The sequence below is a fragment of the Plectropomus leopardus genome, chromosome 12 (assembly GCF_008729295.1).
Source record: "Plectropomus leopardus isolate mb chromosome 12, YSFRI_Pleo_2.0, whole genome shotgun sequence".
Classification (NCBI taxonomy): Eukaryota; Metazoa; Chordata; class Actinopteri; order Perciformes; family Serranidae; genus Plectropomus; species Plectropomus leopardus.
In genome coordinates, this window is record NC_056474.1 from 741338 (window position 1) to 755198 (window position 13861).

General features: G+C 37.4%; 1 protein-coding gene across 1 annotated transcript; it reads left to right on the forward strand.

Moving 5' to 3' along the window:
• Positions 1-1895: 1895 nt before the first annotated feature.
• Positions 1896-12876, forward strand: crfb16 (cytokine receptor family member B16). Its single transcript, XM_042498200.1, has 7 exons — positions 1896-2095; positions 3177-3303; positions 6265-6455; positions 8184-8308; positions 8896-9043; positions 10039-10190; positions 11791-12876. Exons 1-7 carry the CDS (start codon positions 2026-2028, stop codon positions 11881-11883), a joined length of 906 nt encoding a protein of 301 aa, XP_042354134.1. The 5' UTR covers positions 1896-2025; the 3' UTR covers positions 11884-12876.
• The last annotated feature ends 985 nt before the right edge of the window (positions 12877-13861 follow it).

Consider the following 13861-nt stretch of genomic DNA (forward strand, 5'->3'; position numbering starts at 1 on the left):
TTGGTGAGAAATGTTTGACGCTTTGTTAAAAAAAAAAAAAAAAGTGAAGTGAGGGGAAAATGATATTTACATATTTAAAATTATGTTACAAAAGTATAATTTCTGAGCACTTTTTTTTTTTTTTTTTGTTTTTTTTTTTTTTTTATTTTTTGTTTGTATGTGTTTGTTTGTTTGTTTTTTTAAACTGATTTTAATGTTTTGTTGTTTGTTTGTTTTTGTTTTTTACCTTTTCATATCTTTGGGGGTAATTTCTTCTCATTGCCATCTTACCATGTTTTTGAAAGACACATGGTAAGATGAAACTAAATGTCTTGATATGTTGAGTTTCAGTAAATAACTGAAAAAAGGGACGAACACACTGATGATGTTTGTGGGTCGGCATTATGACTGATGGTTTCAGGCTAAAACAAATGTAAAATAAAAAGATGGTTTGCAGGCTGTGTGAGCTGCTCTCTGTTTTATTGCTTTATGGACGAGGACAGTTAATGTTTGACCATCATGAGAGTCCAAAGTCTTCACTCTCTGTCTGTCCTCTCTCGGCTGAAGGAGTCCAACAGAGACACAGAAACATTTTTGTTTTCAGACTGGACACTATATTCTGCTTCTGAAGGGAAAAAGGACGTCTCCACAAAACCAAATCCAATTTCATTAACAATTTACATATCAAATTTATCTAACACATGTTGAGGAAAATCATTTGCATTTGAAGGAAAAATCATATATTTGTTTAGTATTTGTTGCCAGATTGTAAGCAGCTAACTAACAATAACTCCAGCAGGTAGCCAACAACCTGGTGTTATAGGCTACATCCAAATAACTTCCATAAAAATGAGCTGCTTGTCTATGCCTGCATGACTGAGCCAAACTGGGCTAGTAAAAGGTACTTTTTGAAAATGACCTAAAATAATTAAAAAGAATAATAATTTTAAAAAGAATAAATAAATAATTAATAATAATAAAGTAAGAAAAACAAAAATTAAAAATTGCTAAAAGTGCTAAAACTTAATTTATAATAATAATAATATTTTTATTTTTTTACTTTTACTAATTTTATGTAATTCTCCTGTTCCTTTTTACCAGTTTCTGGTCATTTTCGGGTCAGTTCTTGTTGATGGTTTTAACCAGAACAGTTTCCATTGTGCATTGCACTTGTGTGACTGTCTATGTGACTAATGAACTCGAAACTTCATTTTCTGTGTTGTCCTCTTGTTCCCATGGGACAAGCGTCCTCATTGTCTGCATTAATTAATCCGATCAATCCAGTCTGCGACTTTCGCAATGCTGTCACATGTGATATCTGGCAGCAGTTTGGCAGCATGCATGTCACTTTGTGGTGTTACCGCCACTAAATTCTGACTTTACCCTGGAAAGAGGTGCCGTCCGAGGAGACCAGGATCAGGACTGAAATCAAAAGGAGGAAAGAATTTGCCATTTTCTGGCTTGTGCACAACAAAAACATGTTTCTGTGTCAATGAATCAAAGAGAAACACCCGCAGAGCTGTGGTGAAGAACGAGCCGCTCATGGCAGCAGCTGTGCTCCACAGAGCTCATCAGGTGCTCTGAGTTTAACCTGTAAATTAGAGCTGACAGCCGATGGCCCGAGGCAGCCCACAACGAGTCAGACCGGCTCTGCAGCCCTGAATCCAGCCTCAGCATCCAGACACACCAGTTTTTTCTCTGCAGATCTTCAGCAGTTCACATGGCTTCTGCTTCTTAAACGTTAAACTGCTTTTTGTTGAGTTGAGACGAATCTGAAAGCTCAGATTCTGCATCATGTGGATCTTAAACTGAGAGATAACTTGGGATCTTATTGTCCTCCTCACAGTGGATTTAAGGATTTAATCACCTCTGGGATGAGCTGGATCTTGGAGTATCCTGGTTTTTCTTTTTCTGGACAGGGATCTGGATTACATGTTGTATTCTGCAGCAGTTCACATGCAGGCCGCTGGCTGGATTTGGGCGTGATGGACCTGACGTGACCAGATTCTTTCCCTCCTTTTGGTCGTGGAGACGAACTGTCCGGTCATGAGACGAGCTGTGAGGCTGCTGGTGGTGATGATGATGATGATGATGGTCCTGCTGGACTTCACAGGCTGTGAGTTCATTTCCACACAGATTTAACACTTTCAGAAACGACTCAGATCAGGTTCAGAGGTCAGTTTACTGTCAAATAACCAAAAAGTAAAAAACAGCAAAATCAATGAGCGAACACATTGACCTGCATACACCTGCAGAAACATTAACCATTTAAAGCCTAAGGACAATGCTTTAATTTCTTCAGAAAACACAATGGGAAGGCAACAAGCTACTTAACAAGATATTACCCAAAAAAAAAGCAAAAAAAAAAAGGAAAAATTGTTTAAAATTAGCCAAAAAACAATAACAAGAAAACAAGACAGTTACCAAGTAACAAGTTTTTTTAAAGGGGTGCTCAAAGGTAAGAAAAAAAAAATTTAAGTCCACCTCTCAGCTCCGCTTAAACTCACTAATGAACTTTTCTTTGTGGTTTGTGTCAGTGAAATGTGTCTGTGCTGCTGATTCATGTTGCCGTGTGACAGTGATGACATTGACTCGTCTGAGCAGCACCAGAGGAAAATTTTGCTGCTTGCAATTCTCTTTTCTTTGGGCGCCCATTACCTTAATCTGTCTTATCCAAATAAAGGAAAACGTAAAAAAACAACAACCCAAAAATCATTTAAAAAGGCAGGTTTCTATAACTGCAAATATAAAATACGCCTCCGTTTCCAAAACATTTCCCAAACATTATCGGAACAATCAGGACCATTGGCTTGTGTTTGCGGCTGAGGAAGTTTGGCGTGTGCAAAGTTTGGTTTATACAGAGGAAATTGGATTTTCTTATAATAATAATAATAATAATAATATTGAGGAAAACAAAAGTGAGCTCAGTTATGTAAAGGAGAAAAAGGAAGAACAAAGAAGAGATCTTATTTTGAAGTTTCTTTTGCTTTTGGTGACCTCCAATCCACATTTATTTATAAAATACATTTAAAAAACAGAGATGATTAAGTGCTGCACATCAATAAATAATATTAAAACTAATAGTAATAAAAAATAATAAATATTTTAAGAGAGGACAAAAGAAGAAGAGAAAAAAACTACTAAAATGAACCTGAACCTGAGACAAGAGTCCAAAGTTGACCTCCTTCTGTCGGCAGGTGTGTGGATGCTGCCGCCTCCCAGCACAGTTTTCATGGAGTCTGTCGACATGAGACACGTACTGAGGTGGCGCCCGCCGGAGGCTTCCTGCAGCGCTGCAGTCCTTTACTCTGTGCAGTTTCAGGGGTAAGAAACACACACACACACACACACACACACACACACACACACACACACACACACACACACACACACACACACACACACACACACTCCATCCTGCTGCTCACCAGAGCACCAAATGTGGATTAATACGCCAGTGAAAATAGTCCCTCACCAATGCAGTATTGCTTCCTGCTTGTTTGATATAAACTACAATGATCTGCTGTTTTAGGAAATTACCAATGAAACTGTATATTTGTGTTCATAAAGATCGTCAGTAGGAAACAATGTGCATTTATTTTAGAGTCACACAGAAAGTCAGATTAAGAGACTGATTAAAAAAATTAGATTAACAGCATACTTTAACTTCTGAATTATCAGTTAAACACACCACTCAGAAGAAGATTTTGACAATGGTAATTTTTTACCAAAAAAAAGTAAAATATAATAATAAAATATATTAATAACAAACGGAAAAAGAACAATATATTTTGCATAAAATATATTATCTATATAATATGATCTATTTATTATTATTTTTCCATGCGCTCGTCAATTTTGAGTTTTGTGCAATTTTTCTTTCATAACATGTATTCTCTCAGACACACAAAAATAATAATCATAACAATAATAAGTCATAACCTTTGAAGCAGAGGCGAACCAAAGCAAGTTTTGCTTTGTCAACTCTGTTTTTTAAACCTACATCAATAAAGTTATAACAATAATAACAATAATAACTGAATAGTTTTTGAAAAGCAGTTAAAAATATATATATATATACTAAAAAATATAAAACTGAGTTATGAGCACCAGTGTATGCAAAATTGGTGTGTGTGTGTGTGTGTGTGTGTGTGTGTGTGTGTGTGTGTGTGTGTGTGTGTGTCCTTTTTTTCAGTTTTTTTTCTTGTCACCTTTTAATAATTTCTCACAATTTCTTACCAGGTTGATGATCGCCCTTTTCCCCTCCATTTCTTTTTAGGAAATCAAACCAAGCTGCTCAGGTTTCAAAGGGTTAAATAGCTTCTGAAATGTTGATGTTGATGCAGGTTTCAAAGGGTTAATGTGAGAAACAGCATCCAGCAGCTGCTCCTACCTGATAATTAGCCACTGAGTAATTGAAGTAATTCGTCCACAAACAGGAATCAAAGACACACCTGCAGTACGACAACAATCAGCAGGTGTGTCTTTTCTCCGCTGACACACAAACACACACAGCTGCTCCGGTTTCTGCGTCTCGTCAGCCGTCGATCATTTTTTAATCATCTGTCAGGAACGATCCTGCGGCCGGTTTGAAGTCGTCAGTCCGCTTACTTGTTCATGAACCTGGCAGAGTTTCATGTTTTTTTAAAAGCTCGTATCTGTAACGTAACTTTTTCAGCTCTTAAAAATTCAAAATTCCTTTTAAATAATGTAAAAAAAAAAATGCTGGGACAACTTTATCTTTGTGAGTAATTATCTTAAAATAAATTTCTCTTTAGTATTTTTTTTTTCAGATAATGTGGAAAACTTCATTTGTGTGGGTTATCAACTTAAAAATATATGCTCATGATTTAATACTTCATAACCATATTTATGAATACACAAATATATCCATCAGAAAATGATTTTTTTATTCTACAATAAAAAGAATTTTAAAGCATTTACTGTTTTCATAAACATCAGCAGACATTTTTTTTACAGTTGATTTCTCATAAAATTATGTTATTGCCACTAATTAATAGTTAATTAATTTATTGATTAATAGAAAATAAAGAATAAATATTTACAATTATTTAAATTCCAATAAATTATCGTTACTTGTATATATTGTTATTATTATTTTTAATTACTTTTCTTTGGATATTGTCTGGTCATATTCTTGCAACTTTTTACTAATTTCTTGCAATTTTTCTGACCATTTTTAAAGGTTGCTCATTGCCTGCTTTGTATGTTTATGAAAGAAATCAAGTTATATTCAGGTTTCAAGGGGTTAAAGAAATTTTAACATTTAACTAACCACTTTAACACACCCCTTTAAATTTCATTTAAAGGGGTGTTCAGTCTTTAAAGTGGGACTGAATGAGGTAATTGTATATACAATACGTACTTATACTTCTGTATTTATATTTTCAATTATTTTCAGAAATTATTTTCAGAAATTTTTTGTACCTTTTTTTTGGGTCATTTCCTTTTTCTCATGTCCTTGAAAGAAATCAAGCCAAACAGCCCAAATTGCAAAGGGTTAAAAATGAAAATATTAGTGTGCATTTTTTCATCTCTGAGAGCTCTGAGAACTTAAAGTTGTGTTTGTGTGTGTGTGTGTGTGTGTGTTTGTGTGTGTGTGTGTGTGTTTGTGTGTGTGTGTGTGTGTGTGTGTGTGAAGAAAACCTGTCCTATTAGTGTGATAAATTAATCCTCAGCTGATTCATTGATTCCATTCCATTCTCTGATAAATGTCACCGAACAGGTCGACTCCTGCTGTCGTCACGGCGACACGCTGACTCATCTTAATTCTGCGTTCACGGCGCTGCGATAAACAGACTCAGTCAGAGGCGCGAGAGCGCGACGGAGGCGCAGCGGTGCACCTGAGCTTATGTCATTATTATTATCAAACTCACAGTTTCTGTTCAGAGACGCTGATGTGAGCAAAGGTTTCCAGTTAGTTAGCTACAGAAAACAACTAAAAAAGCACTCAAAATATAATGATAATTAAAAAAAAAAAAAATTAAATGATAAAATAATATAATTATTTTAAATAATACAAATAATAATATAATTATAAATAATATACATATTATTATTTAAATGTTAATAAAATATAATAATAATATAGTTATATAAATAATAATACATATTATGTAAATCAATCAATAAAAAATATAATTATACAAATAACAATAAAAATGTTGATATGAAAATTCAATAAAAATATAGTAATAATAAAAATAATAATAATAAAAATAAGGCAGAATATTTGGTGTGAAAGCTCTCCGTGTGTCTCTGCAGTGAGTTCGAGCTGACGGTGCTGAACGGCAGCTGGGTGGACGCTCCCGAGTGCCAGCTGACCCCTCACACTCACTGCGACCTGACCTTTGACCTGGGCTCCGACTCGGACTACAACCTGCGTGTCAGAGCGCAGTGCGGCTCCAAGCTGTCGTCCTGGACCGACCTCAGCCCGCCTTTCAACCGCAGAGAAAGTAAGACGCCGACAGGAGCCGAAACACAGCAGCTGATCACACTTTCTCACCTGATGTTAACCCTTTAATATGACACACAAAATGTGCTAAATCAGGCTTTAGAACAGTAATATATATTGATTATTTTTTTCATTAACTTAATTTTTTAACCCCCATCAGTCGTAATCATAAATATCAAATATTCATTAATTTTTTAGAATTTTAATCCCTTAAATGTCAGGTTTTTGTCATGATGCCACCATGTTTTTAGGTAATAAAAAATGCATTATTTTTAGTCTCCTCCGTGCTCAGTGTGTGAGTGTAGCTGCTGACAGTCTGGGATATGTCAGTGTGTGAGTGTAGCTGCTGACAGTCTGGGATATGTCAGTGTGTGAGTGTAGCTGCTGACAGTCTGGGATATGTCAGTGTGTGAGTGTAGCTGCTGACAGTCTGGGATATGTCAGTGTGTGAGTGTAGCTGCTAACAGTCTGGGATATGTCAGTGTGTGTGTGAGTGTAGCTGCTGACAGTCTGGGATATGTCAGTGTGTGAGTGTAGCTGCTGACAGTCTGGGATATGTCAGTGATCAGCAGCTACATTGACTGTGACAGGTCACCTAGTGGAAATAGCATGTATTTCCTCCATATGCCAAATATGGTCAAAATGACCTCATCAGGTGGAAAATAGTCAAAATGGACAAATTCAGAGTCAAAAGCCCAGAATGACACCCAGAAATAATACAAGTCCTGTTTTTCTGCTCTGATGGCTGTGGGATCAAAAATGTCAGTTTGAATGGGTTTCAATGGAGCATTTTTGGACCTGAACAGTCTGAATGTAACTATTTAGTTTCCACAGTGTATTTTAGACTTATTGTAGGAGCTGAGCTGCAAATTCACTGATTACACTCAAATACACAATCTGGACTACATTTAGGACACATGCATCAACACACACACAGTTATCAGAGCAGGAAGAAGATAAGAGACTAAAATAGGTTTAGTCTTTTTGCAGTTATTTTGGGTGTATTTGAGGCAGTTTTGTGTCTCTTTCAGAAAACTGTATGTCTTTTTTTGGTCATTGTGTATCTTAGTATTTGTTTTGTGTTGTTTTTGCAGTTGTTTTGGGTCTCATTGAGATTATGTCTTTTTACGGTCATTTTGTGGTTTTTTACAGTCCTTTTGAATATTCTTGTAGTTGTCTTTGTGTAGTTTTTTTGGATCACATTGAGGTATTTTTCTCTCTTTGAGGTAATTTTTTGTCTTTTTGGGTTTTTTTGCATCTCTGTGTAGTCATTTTGTGACTCCTGGTGGTTGTTTTTTGCCTTTTCAAAGTTATTTTGTGTCCTTTTAAGTCGTTTTATGTCCGTCACCAGTCATTTTGTGTCTTCTTAGTCGTTCTTTGTATGTGTTTTTTGTTGTCATACTGGCCTCTTTGGGGTAATTTAATGTATATTTTGGTTCTGTGATACTTAAGAATCACTTTGTTACTCCTTGTAGTGGTTTTGTGTCTGTTTGAAATAGTTATGTATCATTTTGTGTCTCCTTGTGGTTGTTTTTTGTGTTTTTTGTCGGGTTTTTTTGTCAGTCGTCTGTGTCACATTGAGGTAATTTCGTGACTTTTTTCTGTCGTTTTGTAGTTATTTTGTCTGTTTTGTAATTTCATGTCTCTTTGCTTCTTTGTGGTCTTTTTGTACAACGTGTCGATTTTTACAGAACGAATAAATGACTGAGTGTGAATTTTGTGCCGACAGCGGTCCTGACGGCGCCGCAGACGGTGGTGACGGCGGTGGGCGGCGCCCTTCAGGTGTCCTTCAAAGAGCTTCCTCTCACTGCTGTCGTCCGCGTGACGGTGTGGAGGAGAGGCGACGAGCTGCAGGTCAGAGGTCACCTCCATCCACTTCCTCTCCTTCTTCACGTTCCCCTCGTTTCTATTTCTGATCTTCTGTTTCGCCTCATTATCCCGCTCTTCTTCTTTCTCGCCTTCTTACCTCTTGCCCCCCCTCTTCATCATCCCGGAAAACGAGACATAAAATGTATCTAAAATAAATTAAATTAAATGAAGCTGTTTAACAGTTCTCTTTCTTCACTGATGTTTTGTCTTTATTTTCGTTCCTGCTTCCTCCTCCTCTTTCTTTCCCTTATCCTCGATGCCCAGTCTTTTATTTGTTTTTTTAACCCTTTGTTTCTTCCCCACTTCCCCATCCTCATTTATTTTTTCTTTTCTTTCTTCCTTTCTTTAATCCCTACTTTTCTTTCTCGTACCTCTTATTTATTCCCTCCTCCTGCCTGCATTTCCTTTTATCTTCTCTTCTTTTATTGAAGCAGGTAAATGTGCTCTTCAGAATAGCTGCATTTTTTTTACTTTATTTATTTATTTATGTGTTTACTAATTTATTTAGCAGTATTTAGTTAATTCCTTGGCTCATACTAGATTTTCTCTCCCTCTCTCTCTCTCTGGTTCAGGCTGAGGTTCACATGATACCAGCTGAGCAGAAGATGCTGCACGTCGCCGACCTGCAGGAGGGATCCGAGTACTGCGTCACAGCTCAGACCGTCGTGGACGCTCAGCTCCACAGCAGCAGCACCGACGCCCAGTGTGTCTCCATCGCTGGTGGGTTACAGTCACAGACTGCTAGGACACACACACACACACACACACACACACACACACACACATTTGTGTCACTTGTCTTTACTGACATGAAAGCTACAGTTTCTGTCCTTAAAAAAAAATCCCCGCATCCCCACGTCTCTCAATCACAGGTAACTCTGAATAAAATATCTCCTTGCTCCAGATTCTCTCCAAAACAGTCCCACTTAACTTAACTTAAAAAAAAAAAGTTGTTACTCACCCAACCCTTCAGGTCCGCTTCAACATGACACACACACCTATCACTGTGCAAAAACATGTGCCGTTTTAAAAATTATCTTCTAATTTCATTGATTTATTTTTTTTTAACCAACTTCAGCCCTAATCATAAATATCAAATATTCATTCATTTTCAAAAAATTTCCTACAATGCTGTGGCTTCAAGAGTTCTCCTGGTCTTTATTCTGACAAAATATTCCCAAATTAATCTTCATCTTGCAAAATGCTGTTACTTTCTGAAAGAACCTAGCATTTCTTTTTATAACTTTACCAAAAATATTCTCACAATCCGTTTTAACTTCCCAAAATATTCCCAATATTTCAAGCTTCTAATTTTTTCTTTTCTAAAATGTTTTTAAAAAAAGGTTAATTTCTAACAATCCCTCACATTTCTGGATTAGTATACAAAAAAAGTTCTCACAATGTTTTTACTTTTCAAAAATGCCCTTCCTATGTTTTTTTAAACAAAATCTCACTTTCCCCACAGGTTTCCTCACAAAAAATGTTACCACTTTAAAAAACATACCAACAATTTTCTCACTTTTCGAAATGTTACTGTTTTCCAGGAACTCCTTTCTCTTCCTTGTCAGAAAATAACGAACAAGTCATAATATTTTATCTTGAAATTACAGTCAAATCTAAATGACCCATTTTGCAAAAGTATTATCATTGATAAAAGGATTTAAATGAATACTTTCACACGTGTTAAAGAAACGTTTTTCCTCACCCGCCTGAAGGTCCGGACGGCGCCTGGAAGAAGCCGACCGCTGTGACTGTGACGGTCGTCATCATGGCCACCCTCCTGTTCGCTGTCTTCTGGTCCGTCGTCCACTGTCGTCCAGACGTCTGTCTAACGTTTGTCCATAAAGAGCCAGTGCCCCACTCACTGGTCAGTCTCACCCCTATAGACACACGTATAAAATTACTAACCCCCCCAAACACACACACACACACACACACACACACACACACACACACACACACACACACACACACACACACACACACACAGAGAGACCTGCATTTAGTTTGTAACAAGATTTAACAGTTATATTAAGTAATAACAACAATGCTAACAGCAGTTTCGCAGAGACCAACAATAATAGTCTAAATTTACTTTAAGATGTGTAGATGCAGATTAGAAGTTTCTTCTTCAGCAGCTGCTGGAGCTTCTGCTAAAATGTCCACATCTGGACTCTTATAGTGGACATTAACCGATTACTGCAAAGATAAAGATATGAACCTGCAGCAGACAGCGGAGGACAAACACCTGCTGCAATGCATCACTTATTTCTTAGTTGTGATTATTCATTAATAAAATCAGAGAGGATGCACCACATTGAAACAGTAACACATGCCCAAAAATATGAGTAATTATTTGTCCATATCGGTCAGCTAATTTCAGCACATTACTGGTATAAAGAGCAGCACTAAGAGCAGCAGTGAGCTGTTTAAACTACTGTCCTGACATTCAGATGATTCATAAACACCCCTCAGTTCTCAGCAGCTATCACTGCATCATTATAGCGCCATTATCTATCTTTGCTTAATTTTGGCTGAGATAGCTCGTACAAATGAAATCTTCACACAAAACAGCCTTTTTTATGTTATAAAAGAAGACATGCCTCTGTTCTTGAATCTCTTTACCTCCTCCTTGATTCTCAGTTTTATATATTGCGCACCATAGCGCGCACATTCTCCGACACCCTTAGAAAGACTGTGCACATTCCCCGACATCCAAAAACAGAGCGCGCACATTCTCCGACACCCAATGAAAAGGCGTGCGCATTCTCTGTCTATCTGTATGTCACCCACGGCCGGCTCTAGCCTTCAGTGTGTGGCGCTCTAGGCGAACGCCTGTATCGCCTGTGCTAAGAGCCGCCCTGACTACATATTTATATACGCACATTTTCTAAGTCTTTTGTTAGTCTTGTAGTATTGGACATCATTTCAGTCAATATTGTGCTTTACTGTTTTGTTATTTTATTATGGCAACATTCTGATGTGGATAGCTTTTCACATTTTTTAACCCTTTGAAACTTGATCAGATTTTCTTGATTTCTTTCAAAAACATGGGAAGAAGACAAAGAGCAACAAAACAGGAAATCACGCAAAACTTCCCCTTGTTTTTGAAAGAAATCACACTGATTTACTGAGTTTAAAGGGCAAATACTTTTTAATGTCCAAGAGCAGCACAAGAAAAGTGATAATGTAAAGTTTTCAAAGGGTTAAACAAACATGAAAGATATTTAAAATTTTCCTAAAATGTATCAAAACAGCTAAATATATGTTATAGTAAGTATACTTTTGGATATTAAGGGATTTTGGTTTACAAAATATCAATAAGTGCACACATTAATTTCTCTGCTTAACTCCATACTATTTGATTTTGGATTCTTAACAATATCGCAGTATATTTCTAAGTGTTAAATGTGTTCTGAAACTGTGAAAAAATTAAAAATACATTAAAAAAACACCCTCTCTTGCAGGACCCTGATTGGGACATTAAAATCCCGGTGAGCCCGGAGGAGGCGGAGCTTTGTGAGCAGATCCACGTGAGCGTCGATCCACTGGCGAGTTAAGGATCTCAAATTCTGAAGAGTCACCACGAAACGGCGACTTCAGCGGCTGAAAAAAAGAAGTGTGTCGACTTCCTGTGAGATGTCCACACAGTCTGTGAGACAGCTCCGCCCCTCGCTCCTCCACAGCTCCTTCCTCTCAGCCAAATACGATCTCCTCTGGCTCCAGAAAACAGCCAAAAGCTGAATTTGAGGCTCCAAAATGGGAGTCAACAAACCCAAACATTACATTGCGGTGGCTACGTCCAACACGACATTTTAGAATCCCAAAAGTTGAACCTGGGAACTTTATGTTGTACGCTAATGTTTCGGGAAGATGCTGCTGAGCTCAACTTTCCGAGTTTTCAGCCTGTTCTCATTTAGAGGCCGTTAAATGCCGCCACTTTTGAAGTGGTTTGGGCGTAAGAATTTGACGCCAAAAGCCACCTTTCGTGTTTGCATGATACGCCGCTGGACGGTGTCAAGTTGAAACGCTGCCGCTAAGGACGTAATATGAGTAGCATGAAGATTCCTAAAGGGCGGGCAGGAGGGGCGGTTGATGGATCCAACAGAGACATATGGGAGTCTGGTGTTAGCTTCCCGTCTGAATTTGATGTTTTTTTTTCTTCCAGCTGCCCTGTGCCTCCTTCCCCTAATCCGAACTGTTCGAGCCACCATGTGCGTTTGTCAATGTCCTGCCGTTTGTTGCCATGTGCTTTTATTGTCTAAACATAACCACATGCAGCAAAATCCCACCATGTGCTTATGCTGACATCACAGAAGCAGCATACTCCAACGTCAGCAGCAGACGCAGAGGAGACCCGGAGCGTAATATGTGGATGCAGGAGGAGACCTGGAGCGTAATATGTGGATGCAGGAGGAGACCCAGAGCGTAATATGTGGACGCAGGAGGAGACCTGGAGCGTAATATGTGGACGCAGGAGGAGACCCGGAGCGTAATATGTGGACGCAGGAGGAGACCTGGAGCGTAATATGTGGACGCAGAAGTCGATGACAAGCAGCAAAACGTGAGGACTTGGGATAAGAATGTGTTGGCGTTTTGGAGGTGATTGACAGTAACAAAGTACTTTTACATAAGTACTGTCCTTAAGTTAATTTAAAAACTCCTCAAACACCATCTGTTCTCCACAGCCTCCAACCTCACGACACTCTGCCTCCCTGCCAATCATCTTTGTACCTCTGTTCAGTTTGTTTGTTAAATACAATAATAATAATAAAACATTGTAAATACAAGAAAATTACCTGAAAAATGTGAAAAAAAAGCCAAAGAAAAAATGTTAAAAACAAAAACAACAATAATTATTAGAATATGAGAATATGTTATTTTGGATTTTTTTTCAACATTTCTTGCCAAGTTTCTGATTGTGTTTTTTTTCTCCTAAGTTCTCAAAAGAAAGTAAACCAATTTTCTCAGTTTCAAAAAGTTTTAAAAACTTATGAAAAATGTCTGAATGCAGCATAAAGAAAAGTGACATCACTGCAGGTTTCATAGGGGTCACAGTCAGTACTCCTGTGCTTTACCTCAAGTGACAGTTTGACTCAGCAACTTGTTTCATTTGTTTTGGAGTAATATTTGACCAAGGTGTCTATACTTGACTACTACTATACTACTAGACTCAAGTGTGTGTGTGTGTGTGTGTGTGTGTGTGTGTGTGTGTGTGTGTGTGTATGTCCATGTGCGTTAAGGTGAGATAAAGGTGATACTTTATGTTAATATTTTATGTCAATAAATTCAACGTGCTTTAAAGTTCTGTTGGTTTTTGACTGTTTTCACTCAAAGAAACGTTGACCTCAGTTTATCACGTTGAAGGTCAATAAAATTCAATATTGAATCAAATGATCTTTTAAAAAAGAAATGACAAATATACAAACACTAAATATAAGTTTGTTATATTATGAGACAATTTTAATTCTCAATTTGCAGAAAAAAACAACTTCACAAGTTACACAAGACATAATTTTCCTTGCAATAATTTAAAAA

What these genes read in the sequence shown, in the direction of transcription:
- crfb16 (XM_042498200.1), top strand. Translation starts at nt 2,026, where the DNA reads ATGAGACGAGCTGTGAGGCTGCTGGTGGTGATGATGATGATGATGATG. An exon ending in CCAGTGTGTCTCCATCGCTG is followed by an intron (nt 9,044 to 10,038) that starts GTGGGTTACAGT and finishes ACCCGCCTGAAG; the next exon opens with GTCCGGACGGCGCCTGGAAG. An exon ending in AGCCAGTGCCCCACTCACTG is followed by an intron (nt 10,191 to 11,790) that starts GTCAGTCTCACC and finishes CCTCTCTTGCAG; the next exon opens with GACCCTGATTGGGACATTAA.